The sequence below is a fragment of the Pseudochaenichthys georgianus genome, chromosome 10, assembly GCF_902827115.2.
Source record: "Pseudochaenichthys georgianus chromosome 10, fPseGeo1.2, whole genome shotgun sequence".
Lineage (NCBI taxonomy): Eukaryota > Metazoa > Chordata > Actinopteri > Perciformes > Channichthyidae > Pseudochaenichthys > Pseudochaenichthys georgianus.
The window spans coordinates 1,095,637-1,123,077 of record NC_047512.1 but is presented as its reverse complement, the minus strand read 5'-3'; the positions used below and the strand labels follow the sequence as shown (position 1 = coordinate 1,123,077).

The following is a 27,441-nucleotide window of genomic DNA, read 5'->3' as shown; positions in this document are numbered from 1 at the left end:
CAGGCTGGGTTTTTTAATACGAGGTTGCACTACTGCATGCTTCAGGTTTTCGGGGACCTTCCCTGAGAGCAGGCTGCTGTTTAAAACTGCCAGCACAGATGGTCCAACAGTGGGGAAAACCTCTTTAAAAATTGCTCCCGGTAACTCCCTGGAATTTCAGAATTGTCTTAACCATTCTGACGTTCCATATTCACTTCGCTTTTATTTATCTGACTTAATTAATATGTGTTCACTTGTATTAATATACTGGGCTATTGTCGTTGTTACTATTAACGTGCTCCCCCCCCCCTTTCAGCCACTAGATGGCAGCAGCAGAGCACAAATTAGCTTCACTCTTCTGAGTGCATTGTCTGAGTTCCACAGACAATCGCTCACACAGGTATTTTAGGTAAAAATCACACAGATGTATTCCCCGTACAGTTTGTCCAGCTTGATAATGTGATGTTTATTTCAACAGACAAACAAGACCTCGCTTCAACACCCATAAAGAATGTGACCATTCCATGGGGCATCTTAGCGAGCCCTTTATCACACGTTAGCTTTTCAAATTAAGTTTACAGACAAAGGGAAACGAGAGCCGGTCCCGTCACAATTTTGGTGAGGTCCGCGTTCTCTTTCCCCCGATTCAACATATAACAGACCGCTGGCATTTAGCTTTTAGCCTTGGTCTGCTATTTAACTCCAGTTTTAAACGGCGACCCGATCTAAAATATCGAGTTTCCAGGTTTTGTCGTGCAGGAATATAACCTCGCAACCCACAAACTGCACCGTTTCCACGCCACTCAGGAATAAGTATACCTGAGGTCCACGCCAAACTGCTCTATTTACGTTACGCCGGACTTTCTGTCTACCTTGCGATCAACGTTCACGTGTTGTATATAACTTTCCTAACATAGTAAAATATGCATTGTATATTCCATTTAAACTTCAAAAACACTGTGAAACGCCTACAGACAATCCTAATGTTTTAGATATATCCAATTACAGACAGTAGATTTTCTTAACAGGCATCTGCGTACCTTTTGTCTTGTAGTTGCAGGGCCCTGCTGATTGTCTGAGATGTTTGAAAGCGTTTGTTCCCGACCCATTCCGGTCGTCCGGATTCTTCCACCGCTTTGTTTACCAGGCACGTCGGGTCACCATTTGTTAGAGATTTGTAGGGACAACTGGTACGCTTTCCAAATCTCCGCGCGTCCCTAACAAGCTGGTTATCATACAGGAAGGAATCCAGAACATACAAGTATCCGTTAAAACAATAATCAATTTTAATGGTTACATTACATACATTACCATACAAAGCATTACCATACAAAGCCATATCATATCATATGCGTAATGTCAGGAGTATGCCTACTCCTGGCCCTTGTTCACAGGCTGCCACGACCTTCCGGTCCGGGCGGCGCGAGAAGAGAGAGACAGAACAAAAAGCTGAATAGGCTTTCATACCAACAGATACAGGAAGGGGTGGAGTTTACTCAGCCTCCACACACACACACACACACCCCCCCACATTCCAGAGACCTCAGATGTGTCTTAAAGGATATTTAAGATAACACAAATATTTCATCTGTCATATCTCCAACTTCTGGTTACACAGAATACAAAGTAATTAAACCCACACATATACTATTCAAGATATGTAGACTTCCCTGAAACATGACATGCTAGAGATCTTAAGCAGAATATACTCTTCCCCCCACCTAGCACCCTGTCCTGCATGCCTACACCTCCCCCACAGGGCAATACAACCCTGTTTACTCTAAACAGCCCTTGTTTAGAGCCATTTTAGTCCTCCCCTTTATGTAAGGATAAAACAGATAAATCAATATAAAACACAAACACAAGTATTGTTTGAACAGTATTCACTTAACTGCTACTATTGATAATTACCAGAGAAACTCAAGGGACCTCTTTTAATATCTGGAAATTGCAACAAGACTTTCTGCCATTTCAAATGTAACACACTTCTTAAATATCAGATGCTGCACTGTCCATTTGGTGTAGTATTTGAACCAATATTACATTTGGTTTATATATTAGTCACTTTCTTATGAAATGCCAGGTTTTAGGCCTTGATTTGAACATTCAATCCTGAAAATAAAAAATCAACCAGATTAATGTTTCTTTAATCCTGACTTGACTAGATGTAAGTAAATATGTATAGGATGACGAGTTAAGGGATAGAGGAGAAAAGGTTATGGTATAATTACAGAGCCTGTCAATTTATAAATTTAGGAAATCAATTTGGTCTGTTAACCAAAGTGCAGCCATCTAATAATGTACTATCTCTTATTAAAGATCAGAGGAACAGAACAGAATGAGAGGGGTACATCCAGAATAAAATTAAAGAAGCGAAGAGATTGTAGAGCAGTGAGAAGGAAAAAAGCTTGGTGTGTCAATTCATTACATTGCCAGTATTTTTCGTTGTTGTGAAAAAAAAATCGCCCCCTCGGATTTTTTAACAGCCCCCTCAGTCATTTCATCATAGAGCCGGGCCTGGTTCCTGTCATATGCACCTTGCTTGGCGGGCCGCCGTCCGGGTCTCGCTTGAGTCTTCATCACGTTATCACTGGACTCTGTCGTGCTTAATTTCTCTGTGTCTTCAAAACTCCTTAGCTTTGTCCTGAACTCTGGAAACGTTATATTGTCATCATTATGTGCCACGTGTATTGCAAATGGCCTAAACATCTCAGGTAGTCCTTTTAAGACCATGGCTATCAGTAGGCCTTCGCCTAACGTTTCACCTGCGTTCTGTAGCGCAGTGATGGTGGTTTCTGCCCGTATGATATAGTCTGTGACACTTTCATTGTTCGTCTTCTGAAGCGATGTCAACATACAAGTTTATTATCCGGGGTTTTCTCCTCCCGGCATAATATCCCCTTAATATCTTTAAGGCTTCTCTTGCATTGTCAGGCACATCCCTCATAATTAGCGAGAGGCTTTTTTCGTCTAAAAGTTGTATTAGCTCAGCATACATACGTCTGCATTCTCACTATTGGTTCTCTTAGAATCGTGTTCTTTAACCCTAATAGGTGAAGGTGTCCTAACACTTTTGTCTCCCACTTTCAGGGGTGCGTCCCCATTGGCTACTCAGTTTTTGAGTGACAGCCCAGTCCTCCAGCGATTGTACAGTGCAAGCAGCTGCAGTGCGGTAGCTAGCTGAGCGTGGACAGAAGACCCCCAGAAGAACCAGCATTTCAATTATTATTGATACTACAAGTGAAAATATATGTAAAATATATGTAAGTATTGATCATTTGTGTTTGTGCTATACGGTCTGTTTCTGTATTGTGTTAAGTGAGAAGTAAAGCTGTGCTATGAAAGTTAGCTTGTGCTACCTTTAGATCCATAACAATGCAAGCTAAGTAGCCTAACGGAGCGTCCACACTACAGCTTAAAAAAAAGCTTGGAGCTGGGCGTGTCTGAAGCTTGGGGATTTTATTCGAGCAACGCGACCAACAACCAATCACATGAATCTCCCGCCCCCGACATACAAAGCAAAAACCCCCGGGGATTTTATGCAAGCAATATATATATATATATAAACTCCCCAAACAGGCGAAAACCTACCAGTTTCACCCACTGTCTCTGCCACCTCCCTCCATGACCGGTTCTTCCGGTTTGTTTCCCGGTAGGTGAAGAGGGTCTGGTCATACAAAACCGGGTGATTTGCTACGGCGATAATTAGTTTCTCCTCCATATTTTTTTGAAATATAGAAATGAACAGCGGGATATCTCTCCCAGCTTAGACGCGGTTTGATTGGCTAGGGCTTGAGCTGTCAGATTTTCAGAAACGGGATTTGATTGGCTGGCGCTGGCTACTCCGGCGTCTCCGGTGTCAGAAGTTGATTGTTCAACTTCTGACGCCGGAGACGGACCGCTCTGCTACCCACAATTCAGTTCGGCGAAAAGCGAGGCAACGTGACGTCACCCCATTCAAAGTGAATGGGCAGACGCGTTGGAAACCGTTTTTGAAGCTGTCGAAGCTGTAGTGTGGACGGGCCGTAACAGTTAGCTACATAGCTAGCAGTGAGTGAGCGTTCAGACACCGGCGCACACACTCAAACGGACTTGTGTGCCTGACTCTACCAATAGGTTTTCATGATTCTGTTTAGATATGCAAGTATAAGCCATGATAGCTTATTTTATTAACACGCTAATGTGATATGAAAATCAATGGAGGCTGAGTTAACTTTGTAGGAAAACCTACCGTCCATGAGCTGTGTTTTATTTGTTAACTTCATATTTTTCATTTCCTAAAACATTTATTTTCCTCTCATATTAACAGTGTGGATCATTGAGACAGCGTGGCGTCCAGAGTCTTATCCCGTTTTCCCACTTCCTATGCGGGGACAGCACGGAGGGGGGGCATGAAGAAAGAACTGCACCAGCTTCATCCACGCTGGCGTTACTGTTATCACTGGCTCAGTGTCATTTCATTTGACCAAATGTCTTTACATATACATGTAATAGATTTTAATATTATCCACCTTTTTGTTTTATGTCCTTTTATTTAAAACATTCTTTGAGACTTGTTCCCGTAAACGTAAGTTATAATATTACACTAGATAGTATACTAGAATGCTTTTCACCCATAAACCTTGAACAATTAAATTAAATGATTCTTTCTTCTAAACCATCAACGTGCATGTTAGACCCAATTCCAACTAAGCTGTTGAAGTGTTTCCCTTAATTAGCACTTCTTTATTAAATATTATGAATATGTCTTTATTATCAGGCTATGTTCCACAATCATTCAAAGTAGCAGTGATAATACCGCTTCTTAAAAAGCACAATCTCGATCCAGAGGTTTTAGCCAACTATAGACCTATTTCTAATCTTCTGTTCCTCTCAAAAATTCTTGAGAAAGCAGTCGCAAAACAGCTGTTACTTAAAAAACAATGATTTATCTGAAGATTTTCAGTCTGGCTTTAGAACACATCATAGCACAGAGACAGCTCTGGTTAAAGTCACAAATGCAATTCTAATAGCCTCAGACAAGGGACTTGTCTCTATTCTTGTTCTGCTCGATCTCAGTGCTGCATTTGATACTATCGACCATGATATCCTATTGCAAAGACTAGAGCACTTAGTTGGCATACAGGGAACTGCTTTAGGCTGGTTTAGGTCCTATCTATCTGAACGCTCTCAGTTTGTACGTGTCAACGATGAATCTTCCACGCAAATCAAAGTTAGCCATGGAGTGCCACAGGGCTCAGTGCTCGGACCTATTTTGTTCACATTATATATGCTTCCGTTAGGCAATATTATAAGGATCATTCTGTAAATTTTCATTGTTATGCGGATGATACTCAACTATATTTATCAATCAAGCCTGATTAAATTAATCATCTAAATAAAATTCAAGACTGCCTCAAGGACTTAAAAACGTGGATGACCTTACACTTTTTGATGTTAAACACGACCAAAACTGAAGTTATTGTACTTGGCCTGAAGAACCTACGAAACAAACATTAATTTGGCCTCCAGTGAGACTGTAAGGAATCTTGGTGTTATATTTGATCAGAATTTATCCTTTAACGCCCACATAAAATCAATTTCAAGGACCGCCTACTTCCATCTACGTAACATTGCAAAAATCAGGCATATCTTGCCTCAAAACGATGCAGAGAAACTAGTCCATGCATTTGTTACTTCAAGGCTGGATTATTGTAACTCTTTATTATCAGGGTGTACCAAGAAGTCAGTCAAGTGGCTTCAGCTGATTCAAAATGCTGCAGCTCGTGTACTAACCAGAGTTAGGAAAAGGGACCACATTACTACTGTTCTGGCTGCCTTACACTGGCTCCCTATAGAACACAGGATATAATTTTAAATTCTTCTTCTCGCCTACAAAGCCCTTAATGGGCAGACGCCATCTTACCTTAAAGAACTCATTATACCCTACTGTCCTACTAGGGCATTGCGTTCCAATAATGCAGGGCTGTTGGTTGTTCCTAGAGTCTCTAAAAGTACAATGGGAGCCAGAGCCTTTTCTTATCAAGCTCCACATTTGTGGAATCAGCTTCCAGTTTGTGTTTGGGCGGCAGACACCCTATCCGTTTTTAAGAGTGCGCTTAAGACCTTCCTTTTTGATAAAGCTTATAGTTAGGGCTGATTAGATTCAGCCCCTAGTTTTGCTGATATAGGCTTAGTTTGTCGGGGGACATCTTACTTCTTCCTTCTCTCTGTCTATACCTGTGTACTCTCATGTTCCGATTAACCCAGCTTCCCCAAATGTCTTTCTTTTTGGTGTCTATATACGCTGGGATCCGGAGTCATGGATGATCCTGCGGTCCTATATCCTGCATCGCGAGCCCTGGATCGCGAGTCGTGGCTGTGGCTGTGGTCCTGGATCATCGGATCAGGTATTAAAATATTTAAAGTTGGAATAAAGTATGAACTACACATCACAAGTATAATGCACAGCAATCCATAAAATAAGTCCGATATGTTCATGAAAACCCACCAGGAGACACCAACACTAACGTGGCCGAGTGGACTCCGGAGTTTGCTGCATGAGTTGCACTGTATGATCTGTGGTGTAGTGGTCTGTCACTCAAAAGCTGAGTAGCCAATGGGGACACACCCCTGAAAGTCCCGCCCACCTGGGATGTTTGTGTCAAAATCTCAAACAAAACATGAGGGAGCGCAGACGAGAGAGATGCAGTGAGAGCAAAAGTCTGATCATTGAGAAAGAAGAAACAAGAACTGCAAACAAAAACCTATGTTGAAACAAAGAGAAAATACTTATAGTTTACATGATTACACAAATGATTTGTTTGCAACTTATAGTTTTATTTTTGAAATTTATTTTATTTTGCTTGACTTAGTTTTTTTTTCTTTTAAACTCATAGTTTTGCTTTATTCTGAGAAAGTGTTGCTTTATCTTTATGATACAAAACTAATCCCATAATTACGTAGCACGTAATACTACAGCGCCTCTATGGGGGTTATTCCCTATCTTTATTCAAGAGCGTGTTATTTAAATTTGAGAGCATACTTTATGTATTTATTTCCCTCAAACTCTGTCCTCGCACTCAAATAGTGCCCTCGCACTCAAATAGTGCCTGCTTGCACTTAGATTTGCTCTGCTTGTGCTCAAACTGTACGCTTGCACTCAGATATATTGCTGCTCAGAATTATTCTGTGCGCGCTCGAAACTTTTTCTGCTCTCAGAATTATTCTGTGCGCGCTCGAAATTTTTGTGCAACAATCCTGTCAAAATCCCTCAACCAATAGGAGGCCAGGTGTCCTTGCGGGTGCGTTCGCTTTACTTATTACAGCGTCCCGTAAGGGCGGTTACTCTTTGGTTTATAAACTCCAGCCCTCCACGGCTTTATAACATAACATGTACTTCACTGTACAACTTTTTGGGGGGGTGTTAGCACAGTTAGTACATGTTTATAAAACGGACAATTCAAATCAAGCAATCTGATGTTTCTTAGTCGCGATATAATGAGCGTATATCCCGGGTATAATTGTAGTTACTTTTCACAAGTCAGTATCCCTCCGCGTCTGAGAACCGTTACAACCATATGGTTACAACTGTTACATTACGTCCGTCACGAAACTAACTAACTAACAAAGCTTAAAATGGAAACATTTAAGGTTAACTTCGACCTCCGGGGTGGCCTTACTATGGAGGAGTGGATTGAGAAGTGCCTATCTCCAGAAAAAAACGCACCTAAACGACGACAATGCTGTCTGTCTATTATGTTATGAGCACTGTTGACTGAGTGATGGTTTGGAAGATGTTATGACTGCACCGCATTTAATTTAAATATAAAGTACCCTTTTTAGAGCAGGCAATATGTAAGTAGATGTGAATTTGTGAAGGACCCATCAGACTCATTTCTCAGCTCGCTCACTATGTGCTCAGTTGTTGTGCATCTCTAACCACCAGAAGCAAACATCACTTAAAAGCAATGTAACAGAGCATCGGTAAAAAATATCAAATTAATAATGAATACATTGATTAGTTTAATAATAAATTCATTTATAAATGGCAGACACAGGATACAAATCCATTTGACAGATAATTTCTTATGAGTTATCAATTCGCCATGAAGGAACTCGCTGTGAGCAAGGAAGACCCCCAAAGGAGAAAGGGAGGAAGCCCTGCAGTGAGATATGCACTCCTGCTGAGAGGAATCACCATAACTAACAACAAACAAACAAACACGCATTTGGTTAAAAATAAAACGGTTTATACTTTTCTTTAAAATGTGGAGACAATTCTGGCAAGAGGTTTTTTTTACAGAGAGAACTATCAAGTATTATATTACATTACATGTCACTTAGACGCTTTTATCCACAGCGACTTACATGCTCAATACTGTGGACAATCCCCACAGGAGCAATTTGGGGTGAAGTGTCTTTCCCAGGGACACAACGACATGCTGACTGCAGTGGGGTTTGAACCTGTCTGATCCGAACACCAACGCACAACCCACTGCACCACACGCCCCCCAAGTATATAAAATATATCCACCTAGAACATGATTTTTGAAGAAGCACTCAAAAATGAGTATTTACATGGTTATGTCACCTAACATGTTTAATCTGGCATAGTAGCTTTGTAAAGTGTGTCAATAAAGAGAGGATTTTAAATTCCTTTACTGAAGTGAGAAATGTCTTCACTAACCTAAAATCTGAGATTCAAATGCAGACTGTTCTTTCACCGGTCAACCTAGTGAGACATCTGCATTTGAACAAGTGACAAAGAGTGTATGCTTCTCCAGGCCCTTTTCATATTTTGAGAACATTTGTATGAGGAAAACACCATGTTAAACTAATAATTAATCATACTTAAGAATATTTAAAGAAATACAAATCAGATTTACAAATATTATTTGTAATCAGCATATTTTACAAGAAATAAATTGCACTGATTTAACTTAATCCAGAAGTTCACATTGAAACAAATGATGGAAGCACTTGAATTTGATCACCCTCTTAAAGTGGCCTGCAGGTGGCATGTGTACTGCACATATAAACCAGTGTCTGAGCAAAACCTTCAAGTTCATTGGCAAACACTTTGTCAATCAAATGTGTTAAAAACAAAAAAAACGGGTACGATGGCAAATACTGTTACAACCGTCACATGGAGTACAACATAGAAAAAAGCACCTCCAGACATATTGACATTGACACAATATGCCTTTCCTACTGCAGTAACAAAAAACAAAAGCAGAGATTAACAAATAAATGATGGTTGAATTGAATGTAGCTGCTTCAGTTTCAGGGTTCCTGTGTCACACTGCCACGGCTTAACAAAGGAAACAAACTCATCAGGGTTGAAAAGGGTAAAGAAAAATAATCCTCGATGATTTATTTTTTGGAATACATGCAATTTTACTGCTGGAGAATTCATGTAAAGAGGACATAAACTCAGGTAACCTAATAAAAAACTGTCAGAGTACACAGTCCACATTTGTTTGTAAGTGCAATTCATCCAGAATATAATACATTTCATCAAACAAAAACATCAACAACTCACAAATCAAATGGGGAACACAGCGTAGGTTAACATTTGCTAGATTTAAAAAACTTGGACAACAAAAATAACACATTCCTGAAAACAGTCAAACTGGCAGCAAAACTGACTCACGTGGAGTCGAGAGAATCGATGGTAATAGTCTCTGAAAAGTTCAACTCTCGTAAATGTTGTCATGCTAAATTGCTCCTTTGACCAACAGCAGGCTGTCTAGACAGTGATGACCTTTGAGTGCATGGAGAGCATCACTTTTTATTGAACAAAAAGGTGTGAAGTAAAGACTAAAATGCCACTGGGAAGTCAATAAAACCGAGTGTTAATTGTTAATCAAGGCAAAATGTCTGTTGTGAAAAAGGCCATCTGATTTCTTCACCTGCATTACATTTGTCTTGCTTCATTGCATTTTCACAGCAGTTGTGCGACTCGTACGGCATGTCGGGCAAGCTAAGACTGACTTTTTAAGTCATGTGGGAAGGTGACAACAGGAAGTAGGTGATTGTACTTGGGTGTGATGGTGATCTGTATATTTATAGTGTTCTGATCTACGATCACAAAGCGGTGCAGTGCAGAGTCGTCCTGAGCAGCTTCCTGCTGAGGGTCTGTACTCGTACCCACCCCCACCTCTCCTGAAGAGTCCAGAGGGTAGTCTTTGTCTCCTGGAGAGCATGGACAGCACAAGAGAGACAAAGAGAAAAGCAGAGATGGGGAAAAAGACAAATCGTTAAATAAATCTTCTAAAACCACCAGACTCAGGGACAGTTTCATCCCACAGGCCATAAGACTGGTAAACACCTGAACTTTTGAAAGAACATAAATAACATTCATCTGTTTGCAACTCATATATATATATTATCAATATTCCAATTACTGTATATAGACTATTCTGCACAGTTTGTATTATATTCTGTTTCTATTCTTCTTGATTTTCATTGTCATAACTACACTGTAGCCATGTACACATGACAGTAAAAGCCTTGACACTTGAAACTATCATATGCATTCATGTTTCCTCACTAACATTTTCCTCTAACTCAACTGTAGGGCACAGTAGGTTTTAGCAAACATTGTATTTGTTGGCAACCATTAAGTAGAAACAACATCGGAATGAATTAAAATCAACAAAACACAGCCCTTGTTTTTATATTATGAAATAAATACTGTGCCTCGATGGTGTGCTCTTTTAAATTCACTTCTGTACAATAGTGGAACAGAGTTGTCATATAAGGCATAATAACCTCCACAACTTATTTAAATGTATTATTTACTTAATGAAACATAACATTTTGATGTGGCTTAGATGAGATATATGATACCTGGCAGCAGTGATAAGAACTGTGTATTGTTAGAAATTAAAATCAATGTTGACATGGCGTAATTTGAATTAAATACACTATTTAATTTAAATCAGTTTTATTCTGAAAAACCTGAAGTTCACTAACTATTAACTTAATACTTTTATTCTGAAAATGCTTCACTTCCGGTTAGCATTAGCATGTGGCGAAATGCTGCATGTTCAAACCATGAATCAACGGTGAAATGACATGTGGTGTTGTACATTGAGCACACTGGGGTTAGCACTCATTTATTGCCGCTGAATAACGTTTATTAGGGAATGTTTAAATAACCACAGACACCAGAATGATGTAATTTAACAATACAACAAGGCAGGAATTGCATTGGACCCGCCCCCGACGACGTCGGCCAATAGGAGAAGACCTCAGATGACAACAGGAAGAGCAAGCCAAGATTTGACCTCTTCCTCCGGCTGAACCGGACTGACCGGACGCATGGGGAGAGCCGCCTCCACTCGCACATTTCATGTTGTAATGTACACCACCGCATCTTTTGTGTAATTAAATGCTGTTAACTTTTATAAGCTTCCCTTGACTCTTTTCAGTCTCTCCTGCCTTCAGGGCTCTATAATTCACTAACAGTATCCTTTAAGGAAATAACTGGCAGCCACTGTTCGCAGCCCTCTTTGGCACGCCTTCTGGAGAAGACGTGGAGGTCCCCCAGCAGAGGGACGCGGCACATTCGACTGAGCTCATAGAACTGTGGGGGGGCGATCCAAAACTCCCCCGAAATGTAGCTTTGCAGGACCTCTGAAGGTGTGGACCACTGGAACAGAGAGAAAAAAGTGTTAAGGAACTATGCAAGTGTGTTTAAAAAATAAAATAAAAGTCTCTGGTTTGTTATATTAAATGGTACTAAAGATCATAAATACTGTAACTGGACACAAACTAGAATCAATAGTAAGTTAGGCAATGAATGCACCTTCTTGTTTGTCTGTTTACACTGTAACTGAATGTTGGAAAACAGAGGAAATATGCCTGTCCCAAAGTCCAAAGAGACGCCTTTAAATGTTTTGTTTTTACCAGCTGTCCCAAAGATATTCAGTAAAGCCTGACCAACTCATCTTTGAAGCTCAAAACTGACACACCATTGAGGACTTTTTACATTACAATATAATCAACAGTTCGTATTCAAAAAGAAATACATAACACAAACAAGTAAACTTGATACACATCTCTTGCTTTTTCATTTGTTTTTTGACTGATCCACATGTTTTAATGCTGAAAAAATACTATAAACTATATACAAGCGAGATAGGGATTATGTTTATAAATAATCTTAAACCTGGTTTTGCATGTACTTATGCAATGTCTTCCTACTCATTGACTGACATAGATGAACCTAGATGTATCCAAATCCTAACAAGTAAAACCTACAACAGAAGGTGTAGTTTAGATATTTAGCTTAAAGATAATGACTTACATTTTCTGTTGATATATTTATCAATTATTTATTGCAGCCCTAATTTATTAATTTGTATTAAATACTTGCTGTTTCCTGCAAAGCACTTAAACATGAGTTTACTTGATGTATGTATCACCTGAAAGCGAACTATTTCCTTCTCATCTTGCAGTGTGTGTGGGATCTCCTGCAGGCAGCAGATGAAGAACATCGTGTCAAACCTCATCACTCCGTACCGGCCTGTGGGAGTCAGCCAGTTGCACCACTCGTGTAAAGCCCAGATGTTGGGCAACACCTCCAACTCTCTGCACATCCTGATGAAGTTGGAGGGATTCTGGTTTACCAAAGCCCTCCACTTTGTAAGTTCAGTGCTGCATAGATCGTTCACCTTGTAATGCTGTCCTTGAGCAGTGTCCCCCTTGTCCTCTATGCTTTTTAACAAACTCTTCTCCTCTAGTTTTGGCACAACCAAGAGAACACCGGACTCCTCGAAAGTCTCCCTCAATGCGCAAATCCTGAAGGCGACCTCTCCCGGGATAGGAGAGCCGAATTTCAGCCTGTCTGTTGTTAGAAATTAAAATCAATGTTTTGAGAGCATAGTGCACTTTAAACACACAGTCAGTTTAATTGCTGTTTTATACTGAAAAACCAGAAGTTCTTGTGCACAAGAACTTGTTAAGCTTTTATTCTGAAAATCCTTCATCTCCGGTTAGCATGAGGCTAATATACCATTTACTATAGAGGTGAATTTAGCACCAATATGATATGATGTTGAACATCGAAACCTACTGATTTCAACACTACAACTATAGACGTCGAGATATTATTATTGTTGGATAAGGTACAGTTTATTTGATTACGTTATTGTTTACAGATGTGGTTAGCATGTGACAACAGTCAGACCAACCGGAAATCAAACTGCTGTGAAGTATTTCCTGTATTTTTAGGAGTATTGATTACAGCGTTTAGAATGTGTTAAATGAAAAGTCATGAAAGAGTTAAGGAAGAGAAAAGGCGTGTTTAGATATATATTGAATGTACAATGTCTTTATCCTCTGATATGCGTAACAACGGATGTTGAGAGCCGGCCCGCAGGGAGGAGCCAGCAGAGGATATATAATTCAGCACAACCTGAGCCAACGCTCTCTTTTCTTCACTACCAGAGCCAGAGATCACAGCTGTATTTCTGTTCGGACTATATTCTGTTTGTGACATTACCACGCTTTTTATTAATTAAAGTACCAATTTGAACCTTTTCAGAGACTCCATTTAGTCTCCTTTTTTAAACTTCTCTCCTGGACGCTAGAAAAATCACACACAGATAACAATTGGGACCAAGCCGACGTGATTCTAGTGGTACGGGAGAGACAATCCAGCCGGCTGTGGCCTGGACCCGATGGCAATCGTCTGACACACAAGAGATCTCAAACAATCGGTAAGAAGAAACCCGTTAAATCAAATTCTTCAATAGTTTATGCAGGAAAATCTTAGGACTGTGTGTTGGACTGCTGCTTCCGGTTCCTGAAAATAGCTGGGAAATTAATGTTAAAACAACCAAATTTAATGACAACAATCATATAACACGAGGCGTTGCTTTGTCACAAGCAGGGTGAGTTACTTTTACTTATTTTTCTTATATCTAACCCTGCATGCTATTCGTTTGTCTGTTATTACATGTCAGCAAGAGGCTAATCGCTCCAATATAGTGTTCTTTGTTACGTTTTAAGTTAACGTGAATAGCGTGTGGCTATTTAAACAAAAGAACAAAATCACAGTGGAATCTGAGATTATTGGAAAGAGTGTTTGTGTCATTTTTAAAAGTCCTTTGTGTGATTTGGCAATCATTTCAATTGCGTTTCTTGTTACGTTTTAAGTTAACGTGAATGGTTGGAGACTATTTAAACAAGAACACAGTTGAGTGAGTGTTTTGATTACAGTGTGAGGCTTTCTTATAAAAAAGTCCTTTTCGAGGAAAAGGCCTGAAAGGTTTGAAACTTTCAGTGGTTGTTTTCCTGTTTTCAAACAGACATTGCGTGTGGATTACGATGAGAAGTGCGACATTCGTGCGTTAGTTAGACGATATTCTGCTGATTGTGTTTGATTTGCGTCTTAAATTTGTCCCAACATGGCGTGTTTAAACAGAGGAGGTAACCATACTGGCTCTTAAAGTCAAAGAATTACGTGCATGGGTAGAGAACTGTGACGTAAGGGTATGAGGCCCATTTATAAATTGTACATTAAATAGAAATGTTATTTTAAACTGCATTGTTGTTTTGTGTTGAATTTTAAAAATCCGCTGTGAAAGCCACGAGGTGTTGTAAAATCCCTTTGTTCTTCAGGTCAAAGGTTGGAAAAGTTGCCATCTTGTTTTGCCAGCATGTTTAAAATGGACCACACGGCAGTCGCCATTTCGTGAAATGCTAATTGAAGAAGTGAGACTGTTTGATTTACCCAGTCCTACTCCTCCTTGAGAAGGACAAATCATATTTCTTTGCAAAGTTGGAATTATAAAATAGATAGCTTATTTTACCGTGGGAAGTTTGGCATTCATAGGGGTCTGATATTGGAAGTTTTTTCTGCTTGAATTGACGTTTTTGAAATATTCCAGTTTGCAAAAGTGTTTTGGCGATTATGTGCTGTGTCGTTTTAACCAAGTGTAATATTCTTCCCTAGTGTAATTCTCTTTCTACCATTAGAAAAGAAAATAAGTTTTTCTTAAATACAGGTTAGTTTTGCAACAGTAATCCCTAGTGGATTAAGCTGAAAATTACAATAGAGCACTCTGCTGGTAGTACAGAATTATTACATAGAGGAAACACTCAATAGCATTTTGAAGTCTAATTCTAAGTGTTATAAATACACACATGCCCCATTGCCGAGATAGAATTGCAAGTGGTTTCTAATTATAAGATAAGCAAATGTATTGAAGCTAACACAAGTTATGACATTTACATAATTCCAAACATTTTGAAAAGCATAAAACATAGAACATTTAGCAGACTATTTTTGTAATTATGAGAAGGAAAGAGATTACGAGTGATGTTGTTCCCCTACACAGAAAACTATTGTGTCCACACAGCTAGTGAGGTCAAGACGACGGGTTTCCACCAAAAAATATGAAGACGGAAACTTAGTACTCGCCCAAGACGGAGGATCCTTACCTCCTGTTTACACCGACTGCAGTTCAAGGGGCGGCGATACACCAGACGTGGAGCTGTTGAGAACTAAAAACAGAAACTCGATTCTGCTGTGGTGAAGTCTGGCTACAAAGGGAGGTGTCCGATAGGGTCGCTTGTCTCAAACCAGTGAAGAAGTCAACAAGAACCCAGCAGAACTAGAGAGTGACTGTTGGCGGGAGAACAGTGACGGAGCAACAGAGACTGGCCCAACATTCTCCAGCCAGTACAAAGATGGACCCCGTCAGAACCATGGGGCTGTGTTTAAAGGGGAACTTCATTTATTGTTAGTAGAAGTGTAGTTTTTTAGTCAAATAATTATGTGATTTATGGAGTCAGATTACATTTTTTTCTCATAAACACAATTTTATAAGCGGTCTGAAGTATCTGTTTTATGGCAATGAGCTGCAGATTAAATAACATAACACTGATTGAGAGCTTGGATAAAGAAGTTGTAGGGTTTTTACAACAGTTTCAAGAATCAGTTTTTTATTTATTTATTCTTGAGTGACTTTACTGATTTATAATGTAGTGCGTAAGGCAATATCTCATTTTGAGTGAGGGGCACCAGCCCTCCATGCATGTCACCCTTGGTGAGAATAGTTCATATTTTCCCTCTAGTTTGGAGAAATATTATTTTATCATATGTTTGTTCAGCGGTATCAACCAATCCTCTAATCCTAAAATTATTGAGACGCATTAGCGACACCAGGGGTATTGTTTTTCGCAGCAACAATGATGCATAATACCAGGACAAAAGCCATTCCTGAAACAAGTAAACAATGTTTTGTGCTAATGGCAAATGAGTGAATGTTTGTATACCATCAGAAAGCCATACATCATACGATATTTTTTGTACACCTTATGGGTACAGGGAGAAGTTATATTTATTTTGTGCAACGTTATGGGTTTTACATGTCCTGTTCAGAATAGGGTAATCATTGCAATATTGATTGAGCATGTTATGCTCAAAGGAGGGAGTGTCATGATTATGCAGACATGTTGCTTTCAGTGACGTTGTAGTTAATGAATAATAACATGTATTTAATAATAGGTCTCATAACGACAAAAGGTATGCCGAAGCCTGGGCCTCCTCCAAGGAGGGAGTGGTCCAGTTTTAAGATATTAGATGAATAGAAGTGATGAATATGTCAGAACTCTGAGTAATATTATCCAAGTTTTGTCTACACAGGCTGGAAAGCTACAGAGATACCAGAAGAGACTCCTGTTTGGCCAGGTGATTGGGTGAGGGTGAAAGTTCACAAAAGACAGTGAGCTGATCCGGGTGGACGGAACAGTGAGAAGTTGTAATGAACTTCACACGCGCTCCGGTTTAAAGGTAAAGACAAAGGAGCAAATTGACACCACCTCACACATTGTCACCCTTCACTGGCAACTTCCAGAACATTATTGGGAGTTAGGACTGATTTGGCAGAGCTGGAACAAAACAATAAATAGAAATAAGATAAAGACAGAAACAGCTCAAAAGACAAATTGTCTATATATTTTTATAGATTGTATACTAAAGTGAAAACCTATTTTTTTGTTCTACATCTGAAAAAGAGTCCAATTTTCGTATACGTTATTATAGTACTCATTATTTAAATTCTGTAACTGACACAACCATGGACAAAATAGAGATGACAAGAACAAAGCCAAACCAATTGTTGGGTCCCCTAGGGATAAGAGTCAGAATAGCATTGTTGATTGTGCTCATTACACTTGGCACCTTTTTGGTTGGATGGGGAGTACAATATCAAGTAAGACATGGATCCATTAGTTCACTCATAGAGAATGCCCACATCACTAACAAAACTCCAGCTGTGTTTCAGAGGGTTTCACTTATCCCCAGAGCCAAAAGATCAGCTGAGCAACAAGAGGAGGAGTTAGAAATACTCGGTCCCAAAGGTGAGGCGGTTACAATCAAGATGATTCACCCCCATATATGCAGTTATTGTATCAAATGCTGAGATGGGTTTAAGTGATTGGGATATGCAAGTGATGGGGATTTACAGATAAGGGGAATCTCCAAATACGATGGATCCATGTTTTAGTCTGTACCAGAAACACTCCCCGTTAAGTTTATGGACAACCGACCGGTGACCTGAGCAAATTATTGAAAATGATTACAGTAGAAACTGGCTACGAACCCACAAGTACAGCTTTGTATGTACAAACTCTATAAACAAAATTCCCCAGCAGATTGTGGCGACATTGCAGATATGTCCAGTAAAAAAAGTTACTAAAAATATGGGGATGTTATTTTATTGTGTGTGAAATATGTGGTGCTTGAAACATGTAGGTATTTTTATTTGGAGTAGCCATGTTACAGTGGGTGGAAACAATGTTTAGGGATAGACATTAATTGGGTTTAGATGGCATTTAACATCCAAGACAGATGTTAAGATTAGGAAAATGGTGGAAAGGATTGGATATATATTTTACCTCAGTTTGTTAGAATTAGTTATAGGTAATGCGTCCCGAGATCTCTCTCTCTCTCTCTGCCTGTCAGACTGCTACGACCCCATCTTAAGACAAATGACCTCACCACAGGAGACTCCTCCTCCCCCTCCTCCATCGAACAGACAGAGAACCCGAGCTGAACCAACAACGACCTGAGGCATCCAGAACCAGCTCCGCCTGAGGCATCCAGAACCAAACCAGCATGCTGACAAAGAGGCAAACTCATCGGTTCCTAAATCAGGACACGAAGTTCCAAACTGAGCCACGAAATTTGGCACAAGAGCAGAGTGTGGGACATGAGAGCGGAATACGCCCTCCATGCAACAGCGTAGAGACTGAAAAGGAGGAGATGAAATGCAAAGCAGTTGGCCCACTGGAAAGAGTTACAGCGGGAGGATTCAAGAGCAGATGGACTGAGGAGACAGGACGGAGGAGAGGACAGGACGGAGGAGAGGACAGGACGGAGGAGTTGGCACGGGCCAGCAGAACCTGAGGGGGTCGTGGCTTGACGACCAGAGGGGGAGAGAAGGAACACAGGAGTGAGTGAGTTTACACATAAACACACTTATTAGAAAATAATCATATAAACACACTGAGGGTAGAACATATTATTCAATCTTTTCATCATATAAACAAATTATTCTTTTAGAGATTCTTATTCATGTGAGAATTTGGGGAAGATTTAATTTGTTACAATATAGAAAGCAGACAAATCTTTATTTGAATGGAAAATGTTAAAGGTCGAGCTAGAGCCAAGCCAAAGAAAGTATTCCAATCTAGAGTATTGATGTCTCCATTGTAGCATGGATATTACCTCAGGAGAACTGTTAAGGTGGAAACAACATTTGTTTGTCGTCCAAGATGTAGAGTTTTAAAAAGACACTAGGCAAAGAGCAATTGAACATTTTTATTTTGAAAAACTAGTATAATTGGGAGTAATACATGCGGGGCCTTGGATCACTCATTTTAATGGTGCATATTTTCAACAACAAATATCGTTCAGGGAGAAGGGGTTGCTCAACCCACCCTGCAGATGTTTTAAATCTTACTTGCCCCTTCAGAGGGAGCGCACGGCACCAGAGTATGAGTTTTAAAAGACAAGTGCCACCACCTCCTAATGCTCATCCATTTAATCAGTGATGACCTGACATTTAGAGACGTTATTTAAAAGGAGAAACATATCTGCCATGAGTGAACATTCCTGAATTGAACTACAAACCATTAAAGAAACCACTTCTGTTTTTAAAGTCCTTGTTAAAGGAGGGAGTAATTATCACATGCTCGGGCACCCAAGGTTCCACACACTGTTAAAGGGGTTAGCATGGTTCTTCAAGTAGACCAGCATTGAAGATAAATTAGTATAATGCGTTGGTGATATTCCACTGGTTTTCACACCATTTCAGGGATTTTATCACATCATTAGAACAGACCACCCAAAGTTACTGAAGTGGGAACTTTCAAGTGATGAAACTCTACAACTGTTGTAACTGACCAAATTCTACTCCCAGAAATGACTGTCTAGAATGCCGTACCCCAGAGTAGATGTTTGGCGGTATCATGGAACTAAAACCTTGTACTCAGTCTTGCCACAGGATTGGACTGGGACCTGTGCACTAGCACAGCCAGTGATGTTTTTATGCAGTTAATCAACATGGCGAAGAGACCAGTCCCAAGAGACCAGTCCCAGGGGGAGTTTAGGCTCCACAGTGCACAAGGATAGCATAGGGGGCCCAGGGGAGGCCTAGATGTTGCATTTCCATGTCCTAACGTACCGATTGATCACAACGGCCTCTTCTAGAGAACATATTACTTTCATACCTTAAATGGTATGAAAGGAGGGAGGGTACATTTCTCATGAGGAGACGGTTACAAATGCTAGCAGAACAAGAAGACCCATATACAGAGGTTGAGGAAAATGATGAGTGAGTTTAAATGATATGAATGTCCAGCCGATGTGATTCTTTAAATGATGAAATCATGTGAAGAAGTGAGCAAAATAAAATGCTAAAATGGAGTGAATCCATTTCAATTTACCTATACTATTCCAAGATAGTGTATTGTTTATTTTTCATTATTATCCTATACTATTCCAAGATAGTGTATTGTTTATTTTTCATTATTATCCTATACTATTTCAAGATGGTGTATTTTTATTTTTTATTATTACATTAAACTGGTACAAGATATTTTATTTTATTCTTTATTAGCCATACTGTTCTAAGATGATGGATCACATGTTGTATGGATCATTGATATTCTAAAATGGGTCGTTTCTTTTCACTTTGTAAAAACAAGTGCCTTAAAACTGAGCGTGGTATGAGAACGGTTTCTGTGAAAAGAGGGAGGAAGAAATGTTCCGATACCAAGCTATTGCTGCTATTTTGAAGAATGCTGCTATTTTGAAGAACCATATTGAATATTAACACTGGAAGTTATGCACAAGGGAAAACTTTTATGTTTGAACAGTCAAAGTATTTTTGTATTTTTCTAAGGTTGATATTAAAGCCATTCCATTTTATTGTATGTTTTTTGATATGAGTTATGTACTATGCAGAGTTCAGATGAAGAACTCATTGATTTCAGTATTATACACACCTTTTAGGTGTGTAAGGAGGGACTGTTAGAAATTAAAATCAATGTTTTGAGAGCATAGTGCACTTTAAACACACAGTCAGTTTAATTGCTGTTTTATACTGAAAAACCAGAAGTTCTTGTGCACAAGAACTTGTTAAGCTTTTATTCTGAAAATCCTTCATCTCCGGTTAGCATGAGGCTAATATACCATTTACTATAGAGGTGAATTTAGCACCAATATGATATGATGTTGCACATCGAAACCTACTGATTTCAACACTACAACTATAGACGTCGAGATATTATTATTGTTGGATAAGGTACAGTTTATTTGATTACGTTATTGTTTACAGATGTGGTTAGCATGTGACAACATTCAGACCAACCGGAAACCAAACTGCTGTGAAGTATTTCCTGTATTTTTAGGAGTATTGATTACAGCGTTTAGAATGTGTTAAATGAAAAGTCATGAAAGAGTTAAGGAAGAGAAAAGGCGTGTTTAGATATATATTGAATGTACAATGTCTTTATCCTCTGATATGCGTAACAACGGATGTTGAGAGCCGGCCCGCAGGGAGGAGCCAGCAGAGGATATATAATTCAGCACAACCTGAGCCAACGCTCTCTTTTCTTCACTACCAGAGCCAGAGATCACAGCTGTATTTCTGTTCGGACTATATTCTGTTTGTGACATTACCACGCTTTTTATTAATTAAAGTACCAATTTGAACCTTTTCAGAGACTCCATTTAGTCTCCTTTTTTAAACTTCTCTCCTGGACGCTAGAAAAATCACACACAGATAACACTGTGGCGAATATCGGGGGTCTAGTCTCCAGCGGCTGGGTGCCATTTCCCAAACCAAAATTTGAAAAGTTACAGAAAGACTTGAAAATATCCAGCCATTCACTCGAAAAGTCAGAGGAGTGCACCTTGCCGCCAGGAAACACATACGCATTTGGCATGAATCCACTTTTACCGCTTCGCTTCAGAAGTAAAACGTCGTAATCAAAGCGAGACTTGTGCGGCAGGTGTTGCGGTCCTGCGGGGAAACAGCAGCGACAGTCCGGGGTGTCCTTGAGGCCACACCGAGCCTGTGTCCGGCGGCTAAAATAAGAGTGGCCGACTCCTTCCAGTGGTTTAAAGTAGTATTCATGCTAAAAAAACAAGTGCGTTTCTTATTTGTTTTATTAAACGCTTTTAAAAGTTCCCGTTTGCTCAGCCCAAATGAGTTTGAATTGACGTGACAGCTGTTTCGAGCTCTTCTATCGCATAGACTGCATATTTGACTGTAAGTAGGCTACTATGATATTACAGTCTTATCCTTATTATACATCCGTGATTTTGAAGAAGACTCGCCTACTTCCTGATGACGGAAGCCTCGGACACTTTTCTTCTTCTCCTTTGCTAAGACGTTTCGGTGATCATTGCTGCCCCCAACAGTTCAACACACATTACATGCATAATGTCTTTTCCACAATATGTTTGTTTTTTCCACAATCAAAGTTTTAAAGAAACGTAAACACAATTTTCAAGGAAAGGCCAAGGAAATATTTCTTCATTTGTATGAACAGAAATTTGAACAAACTTACTTTAACTTTCCTTTATTTTGTAGTTAACATTTCTTAATTGATACGAGGAGTGAAACAGGTAGGACCCAAACGCAGATAACACTGATAATACCTTTATTTCAAGGGCTCTTATCTAACATAACACATGGACAAACAAAACACTCCACGCTGAACTCGGTCACAAACAAAAGACAAGCCAACACTGAACACAGGAAGCGACAAGACTAAATACAGGGAGGGGTAATCACAAGATGAGAAACAGCCGGGCAGGGGAGGAGAAACACAAGGGCCACAGGTGAACACAATCAGACAACTAGACACACCGGGGCCCTTTCTCATTTCTCGAACTCCCCTCCTCGATTCCCCTCATCGACTCCCCTCCTCGACTCCCCTCCTCGACTCCTATCCTCGATACTTAGTCCCGCCCACAGGAGATGCGAGCCGAGGAGCCGAGGAGGGGAACCGAGGAGAGAGGAGGGGAAGCAGCAGGCGGTTAGAGAAATGAGAACTCCTCTCCTCTGAGCGGTCATTTTAAAGAGACGTCCATTAATGATGACAGGAGGCACAGCAGCCCTCTGTCTGATGGACAGATGTGTTCATGACGACTTATATATTTACTTTGATTCATTCACAGTGCGGTATAATGAGACAATAATGGCTACAGATGCGGACACACACACACATATATATTTATATAAATATATACAATTTCAGAATCAAGCAGAGCACTCTCATAATAACGTAACACTATCAGAGACTGGATATATCCCCCCCCCCCTCTCTGGTCGCTACAATGTGGAAAATAAATTACGGGCCAAAAGTTTTATTTACAAGTATTAAAAGTAAGCAGAGGACACCAAACCAACTAACACCTGTCTGTCTGCTGCATCGACGCACACACTGTACCACACACACCTACACCACACACACAAGCATATACAGCTCCTAAAACAGGCTACAGCCGTGGTGTATTTTATTGTGAAGCACTAAATGGTTTTAGAAAAATATCGACTCTTTGTTTGTAGATATCTACTAAACTAAAGCAAAAAGAGTAGGCCTGTTCTACTGAGTGATATATATTATACACACTGCTCTGCTTTCTGCACGGACCTCACAGCTGTTCTCTCTGTAAACATCGCGTCGCGATGAAAGCAGTTAATAAAATAATATCCAGGGGATGCATGCAGAGCTGTCATTGGCTGAGATAAGTCCGGCCGTGCGTCACGACTCTTTGAAACATCTCTGTTGCCGGAAATGCATCCACGAAGCAGCCGTGGAGGACCGTGGAGGACCCATCAGTGTATCCTCGGTTATAGCTCCTCCAGAGAGCCTCCTCGACGCTCGATCCTCGGTCCTCGAAGTGCATTTAGAGAAATTAGATGTCCTTCAACATGGCGCGCTGAAATTCATTTCCGGGTCACTACCGGAGGACCGAGGAGTCGAGGAGTCGAGGAGGGGGATTTGATGAAATGAGAAAGGGCCCAGGGAAACTAATGACGGGAGGAAAAACACAGGGAAAAGGACCAGACAATAAACCAGGAGGAAAACATGACAGGGAGAACAGCAAAACACCCAAACCTAGACATAAAAACGTGACATAACATGCATATCGTGACAGAACCCCCTCCCCCCTCAAGGGACGGATACTAGACGTCCCTAAACACCAAAGAAAAAAATCCAAAACGTCCAGCAGGGTGGGTGGAGGGGGTCCGGAGGATGGGCCTTGACTGACAGCCCAGGACACGGCAGAGGACCAGGAAGGGGTCTCGGGCAGACGGCCCGGGGGCAAGGCAGAGTTCGAGGAGGGGGTCTCGGGCGGACGGCCCGGGGGCAAGGCAGAGTTCGAGGAGGGGGTCTCGGGCAGACGGCCTGAGGGCAAGGCAGAGTCCAAAAAGGGGCGAAGACCACAGCGGGCGAACCCATGGGACCGGGCACTAGGGCAAAGGCAGCGGCAGGAAGAGTCAGGGGGCCGGGTCCGAGGGCGAAGACCGCGGCACTCAGGGGGCCGGGCTCGAGTGAGAAGACCGCGGCACTCAGGGGGCCGGGCTCGAGTGCGAAGACCACGGCACTCAGGGGGCCGGGCTCGAGTGCGAAGACCGCGGCTCTCAGGGGGCCGGGCCCGAGTGCGAAGACCGCGGCTCTCAGGGGGCCGGGCCCGAGTGTGAAGACCGCGGCTCTCAGGGGGCCGGGCAGGAGCCAGTGTCGACCGGGCAGGAGCCGGTGTCGACCGGACAGGATCCGTAGCCGGTGGGACAGGTGTCGGCAAGATCCCCCACGGAAGAGGACACGGGGCCGGCAGAACCCCCGGCAGGACCCCCGGCAGGACCCCCGGCAGGAGAGCAGTCGGTGGAACCTCCAACGGCACAAGACATAGGGTTGGCAGGACCCCGGCAGAAGAGTAGTCGGCGGGACCTCCAACGGCACAGGACACAGGGTTGGCAGGACCTCCGGCAGAAGAGTAATCGGCGGGACCCCCAACGGGACAGGACATGGAGTTGGCAGAACCCCCGGCAGGAGAGCAGTCGGCGGGATCCTGTTGGAGTCCACAGGACCTAGTCCGTACTCCGCGCAGATCGTTTGGATATGGCCAGAGCAGGGTCTGGCCCGATGTTCCCAGTGAACCGTTCTTTTCTGGAGAGCAGAGGCAATAGTCTGGAAATAGTCAAACAGTCAAACACCACTGGACTTCGTACTCCGATTAGGTTCTGATATTACTTTGGTACTTTAATCACAGTTCAGCAAATACATTCAATTTGATACAATACCACAAAGCGCTTTGGACTCCTTCTTGAGGTCTCACCGTGACAGGTCCGTCAGAGTAAGATCCCAGTTAAAGAGAGCCCCGAGTTATAGAAACATCCTGTTCTTTATAGTTTTTGCTGTGAAGCCCCCACCTTTGGTGCTCTCTCTTGGTGTAATCTGCCTTTGCTGCCCAGCAACCCTTAGGTTAGCCTTCGGTGCGCTTTTGTTACTTCCTTATTTGGTTTCGCTCACAAGACTGCCCTTGTGAAACGTTGCGCCTGCTTGGTGGGTGACTTAGTGTGAGAACAATGAGTTCTGCAACCTTGTGGCATATCAGTTTGGACATAACAGGATGCATCTGTTCTTAATCTGGTTGACCCAGCGTTTTTGTTGCACATAGTATTCGCACAGTATATTTCCACTGAGGCTTCTCAATGATTGCAGCATTATATTTTAGCTTGTTTTACTATATCTTTACTTCTGTTACTTTTGTCTTATCAATAAGCCATCAATCCCCAACGGGACAGGACATGGAGTTGGCAGGACCCCCAGCGGAACCTCCAACGGCACAGGACATCGGGTTGGCAGGACCCCCGGCAGAAGAGTAGTCGGCGGGGCCTCCAACGGCACAGGCCATAGGATTGGCAGGACCCCCGGCAGAAGAGTAGTCGGTGGGACCCCAACGGGACAGGACATGGAGTTGGCAGGACCCCCAGCGGAACCTCCAACGGCACTTGAGTAGGGACTTGAGTGGGGACTGGAGAGAGGGCTTGAGAGGGAACTCGAGAGGAAACTTGAGAGGTGACTTGAGAGGGATCTCGAGAGGGAACTTGAACGGAGACTCGAGAGGAGACTTGAGAGGGAACTCGAGCGGTGACTTGAGAGGTGACTCGAGAGGGAACTCGAGAGAGGGCTCGAGAGGGAACTCGAGAGAGGGCTTGAGAGGGAACTTGTGTAGGTCGGTATGCCGACAGGACATGGGGAGCTGGAGTCGGCTGGAGAGCCAACAGGAGACGAGGTGCTGGAGTCGGCCGGTACGCCGACAGGCCTCGGGGAGCTGGAGTCGGCTGGAGAGCCAACAGGAGACGAGGTGCTGGAGTCGGCCGGTACGCCGACAGGCCTCGGGGAGCTGGAGTCGGCTGGAGAGCCAACAGGAGACGAGGTGCTGGAGTCGGCCGGTACGCCGACAGGACTCGGGGAGCTGGCGTCGGCCGGTAAGCCAGTCCTGGAGCCGAAACTGGAGTCGGGACCATGGCTGCTGGGGCCGGTACTGAAGCCGGAATCATGGCTGCTGGGGCCGGAACTGGGGTCGGAACCATGGCTGCTGGGTCCGGTACTGGTGCCCGAACCATCGTTGCTAGGGCCAGGACTGGGGCTGGAACCATGGCTGCTGTGGACGGAACCATGGCGCTGGATCTGTGTCACCCACGCGGAAATCCTCGCCTGGGAGACAGCGACGGACGCGCACAGAATGAGCGCCGTGCTGGCCGCCTTGCTGATTTCCTCTGCCTCGGTGGTGGACCGCTCTACCAGTGTCCCCACCGAGTTTGAGAGCCGCGCGATGTTATTCGCAGCCGCGCTGTGGTGACGGAGAGGGGGAAAGCATGTTCGGCCGCCAAGCTGGCACCCTGCTCCGACTCTGTCTCCCCCGTCCGGGGGAGAGGAGGGAGGGGAGAACCGAACGGTGAACTGTGGAGGGAGGCGGGGCAGGAGTTGCCTTTTTCCTCGGACTCCTGCCCGGCACTCGGCCCCAGGGATACGAGGCCCCGTCCAAGGGCTCGTAAACCTGGACGGGCTAATCGTCCTCCTCGGTCACAGCAGCAAGAACGTCCGCTCTCCGCTTCCCGTCGCCCGAGGGGAGGGGAGCGCAGTGTGTGCATACCTGCTGGTTTAGAGCCGCGTACGCGTGCTCTGACCCCCGGCAGGATTCGCATACTGCTTTTATCTCTGCTGCTCATAACTCATTATGAACCCAGAGCCACATGAGGGACAATCACGGACGCAGTTGTCCTGATGATTCTCAATGGCTGTGCTTCAGTAACTGCTGGTTTGCTGAAGAAAAGAGGGAGCAGATTGCCGGGCCCCCTTCCTACTTATACCGGAAGGAGGCCCGAGGGTGGGGCCCACCTAGCGGGTGGGCGTGGACTACAAGTGTTTCAGTGCTGCGCGGGGGCGCAGAGGGATAACCTTAGAGGGCGAAGCCATATACGAAATAGAACAGTCGGGCAGGGGAGGAGAAACACAAGGGCCACAGGTGAACACAATCAGACAACTAGACACACCAGGGAAACTAACGACAGGAGGAAAAACACAGGGAGAAGGACCAGACAATAAACCAGGAGGAAAACATGACAGGGAGAACAGCAACACACCCAAACCTAGACATAGAAACGTGACATAACATGCATATCGTGACATTAATTGTCTAATTCTTATCTGACATTCTCTGTATATTCATGGCACTGATACATGTATGTATGTTTCCTCAACATATCAAAAATGTTAGGTTCTGTAAAACATGTTGGATGAATCAGATGGTTAAACATGCCATACATTATTGAGCTAACCTCTTGAGATCTGGTCAAACGTTTTTGTTCTTCTCTTTTGTGCAGGCAAACTACGCTATATGGCAATTTATCAATTTTGATAAGCCTCACATATTGT

At 42.5% G+C, this 27,441-nt stretch overlaps 1 protein-coding gene and 2 long non-coding RNA genes across 4 annotated transcripts; 2 read left to right on the top strand and 1 right to left on the bottom strand.

Moving 5' to 3' along the window:
• Positions 1 to 9,893: 9,893 nt before the first annotated feature.
• On the bottom strand, positions 9,894 to 21,837 carry LOC117454346 (acyl-coenzyme A diphosphatase NUDT19-like). The gene is given in 7 exon segments (XM_034093559.2): positions 9,894 to 10,155; positions 10,813 to 10,831; positions 11,432 to 11,617; positions 12,393 to 12,814; position 18,919; positions 21,274 to 21,509; positions 21,512 to 21,837. Coding segments are annotated over 7 exon segments (1,185 nt in total). The 5' UTR covers positions 21,621 to 21,837; the 3' UTR covers positions 9,894 to 9,943.
• LOC117454355 (uncharacterized) lies at positions 10,898 to 12,513 on the top strand. Of its 2 annotated transcripts, none has more exons than XR_004552972.2 (3): positions 10,898 to 11,322; positions 11,472 to 11,607; positions 12,426 to 12,513. It is a non-coding gene; the product is annotated as an uncharacterized lncRNA (long non-coding RNA). The 2 variants fall into 2 exon arrangements; XR_004552971.2 differs by having other exon boundaries at positions 10,898 to 11,327.
• LOC139434684 (uncharacterized) lies at positions 12,522 to 13,509 on the top strand. Its single transcript, XR_011644001.1, has 2 exons — positions 12,522 to 12,612; positions 12,711 to 13,509. It is a non-coding gene; the product is annotated as an uncharacterized lncRNA (long non-coding RNA).
• Positions 21,838 to 27,441: the final 5,604 nt, after the last annotated feature.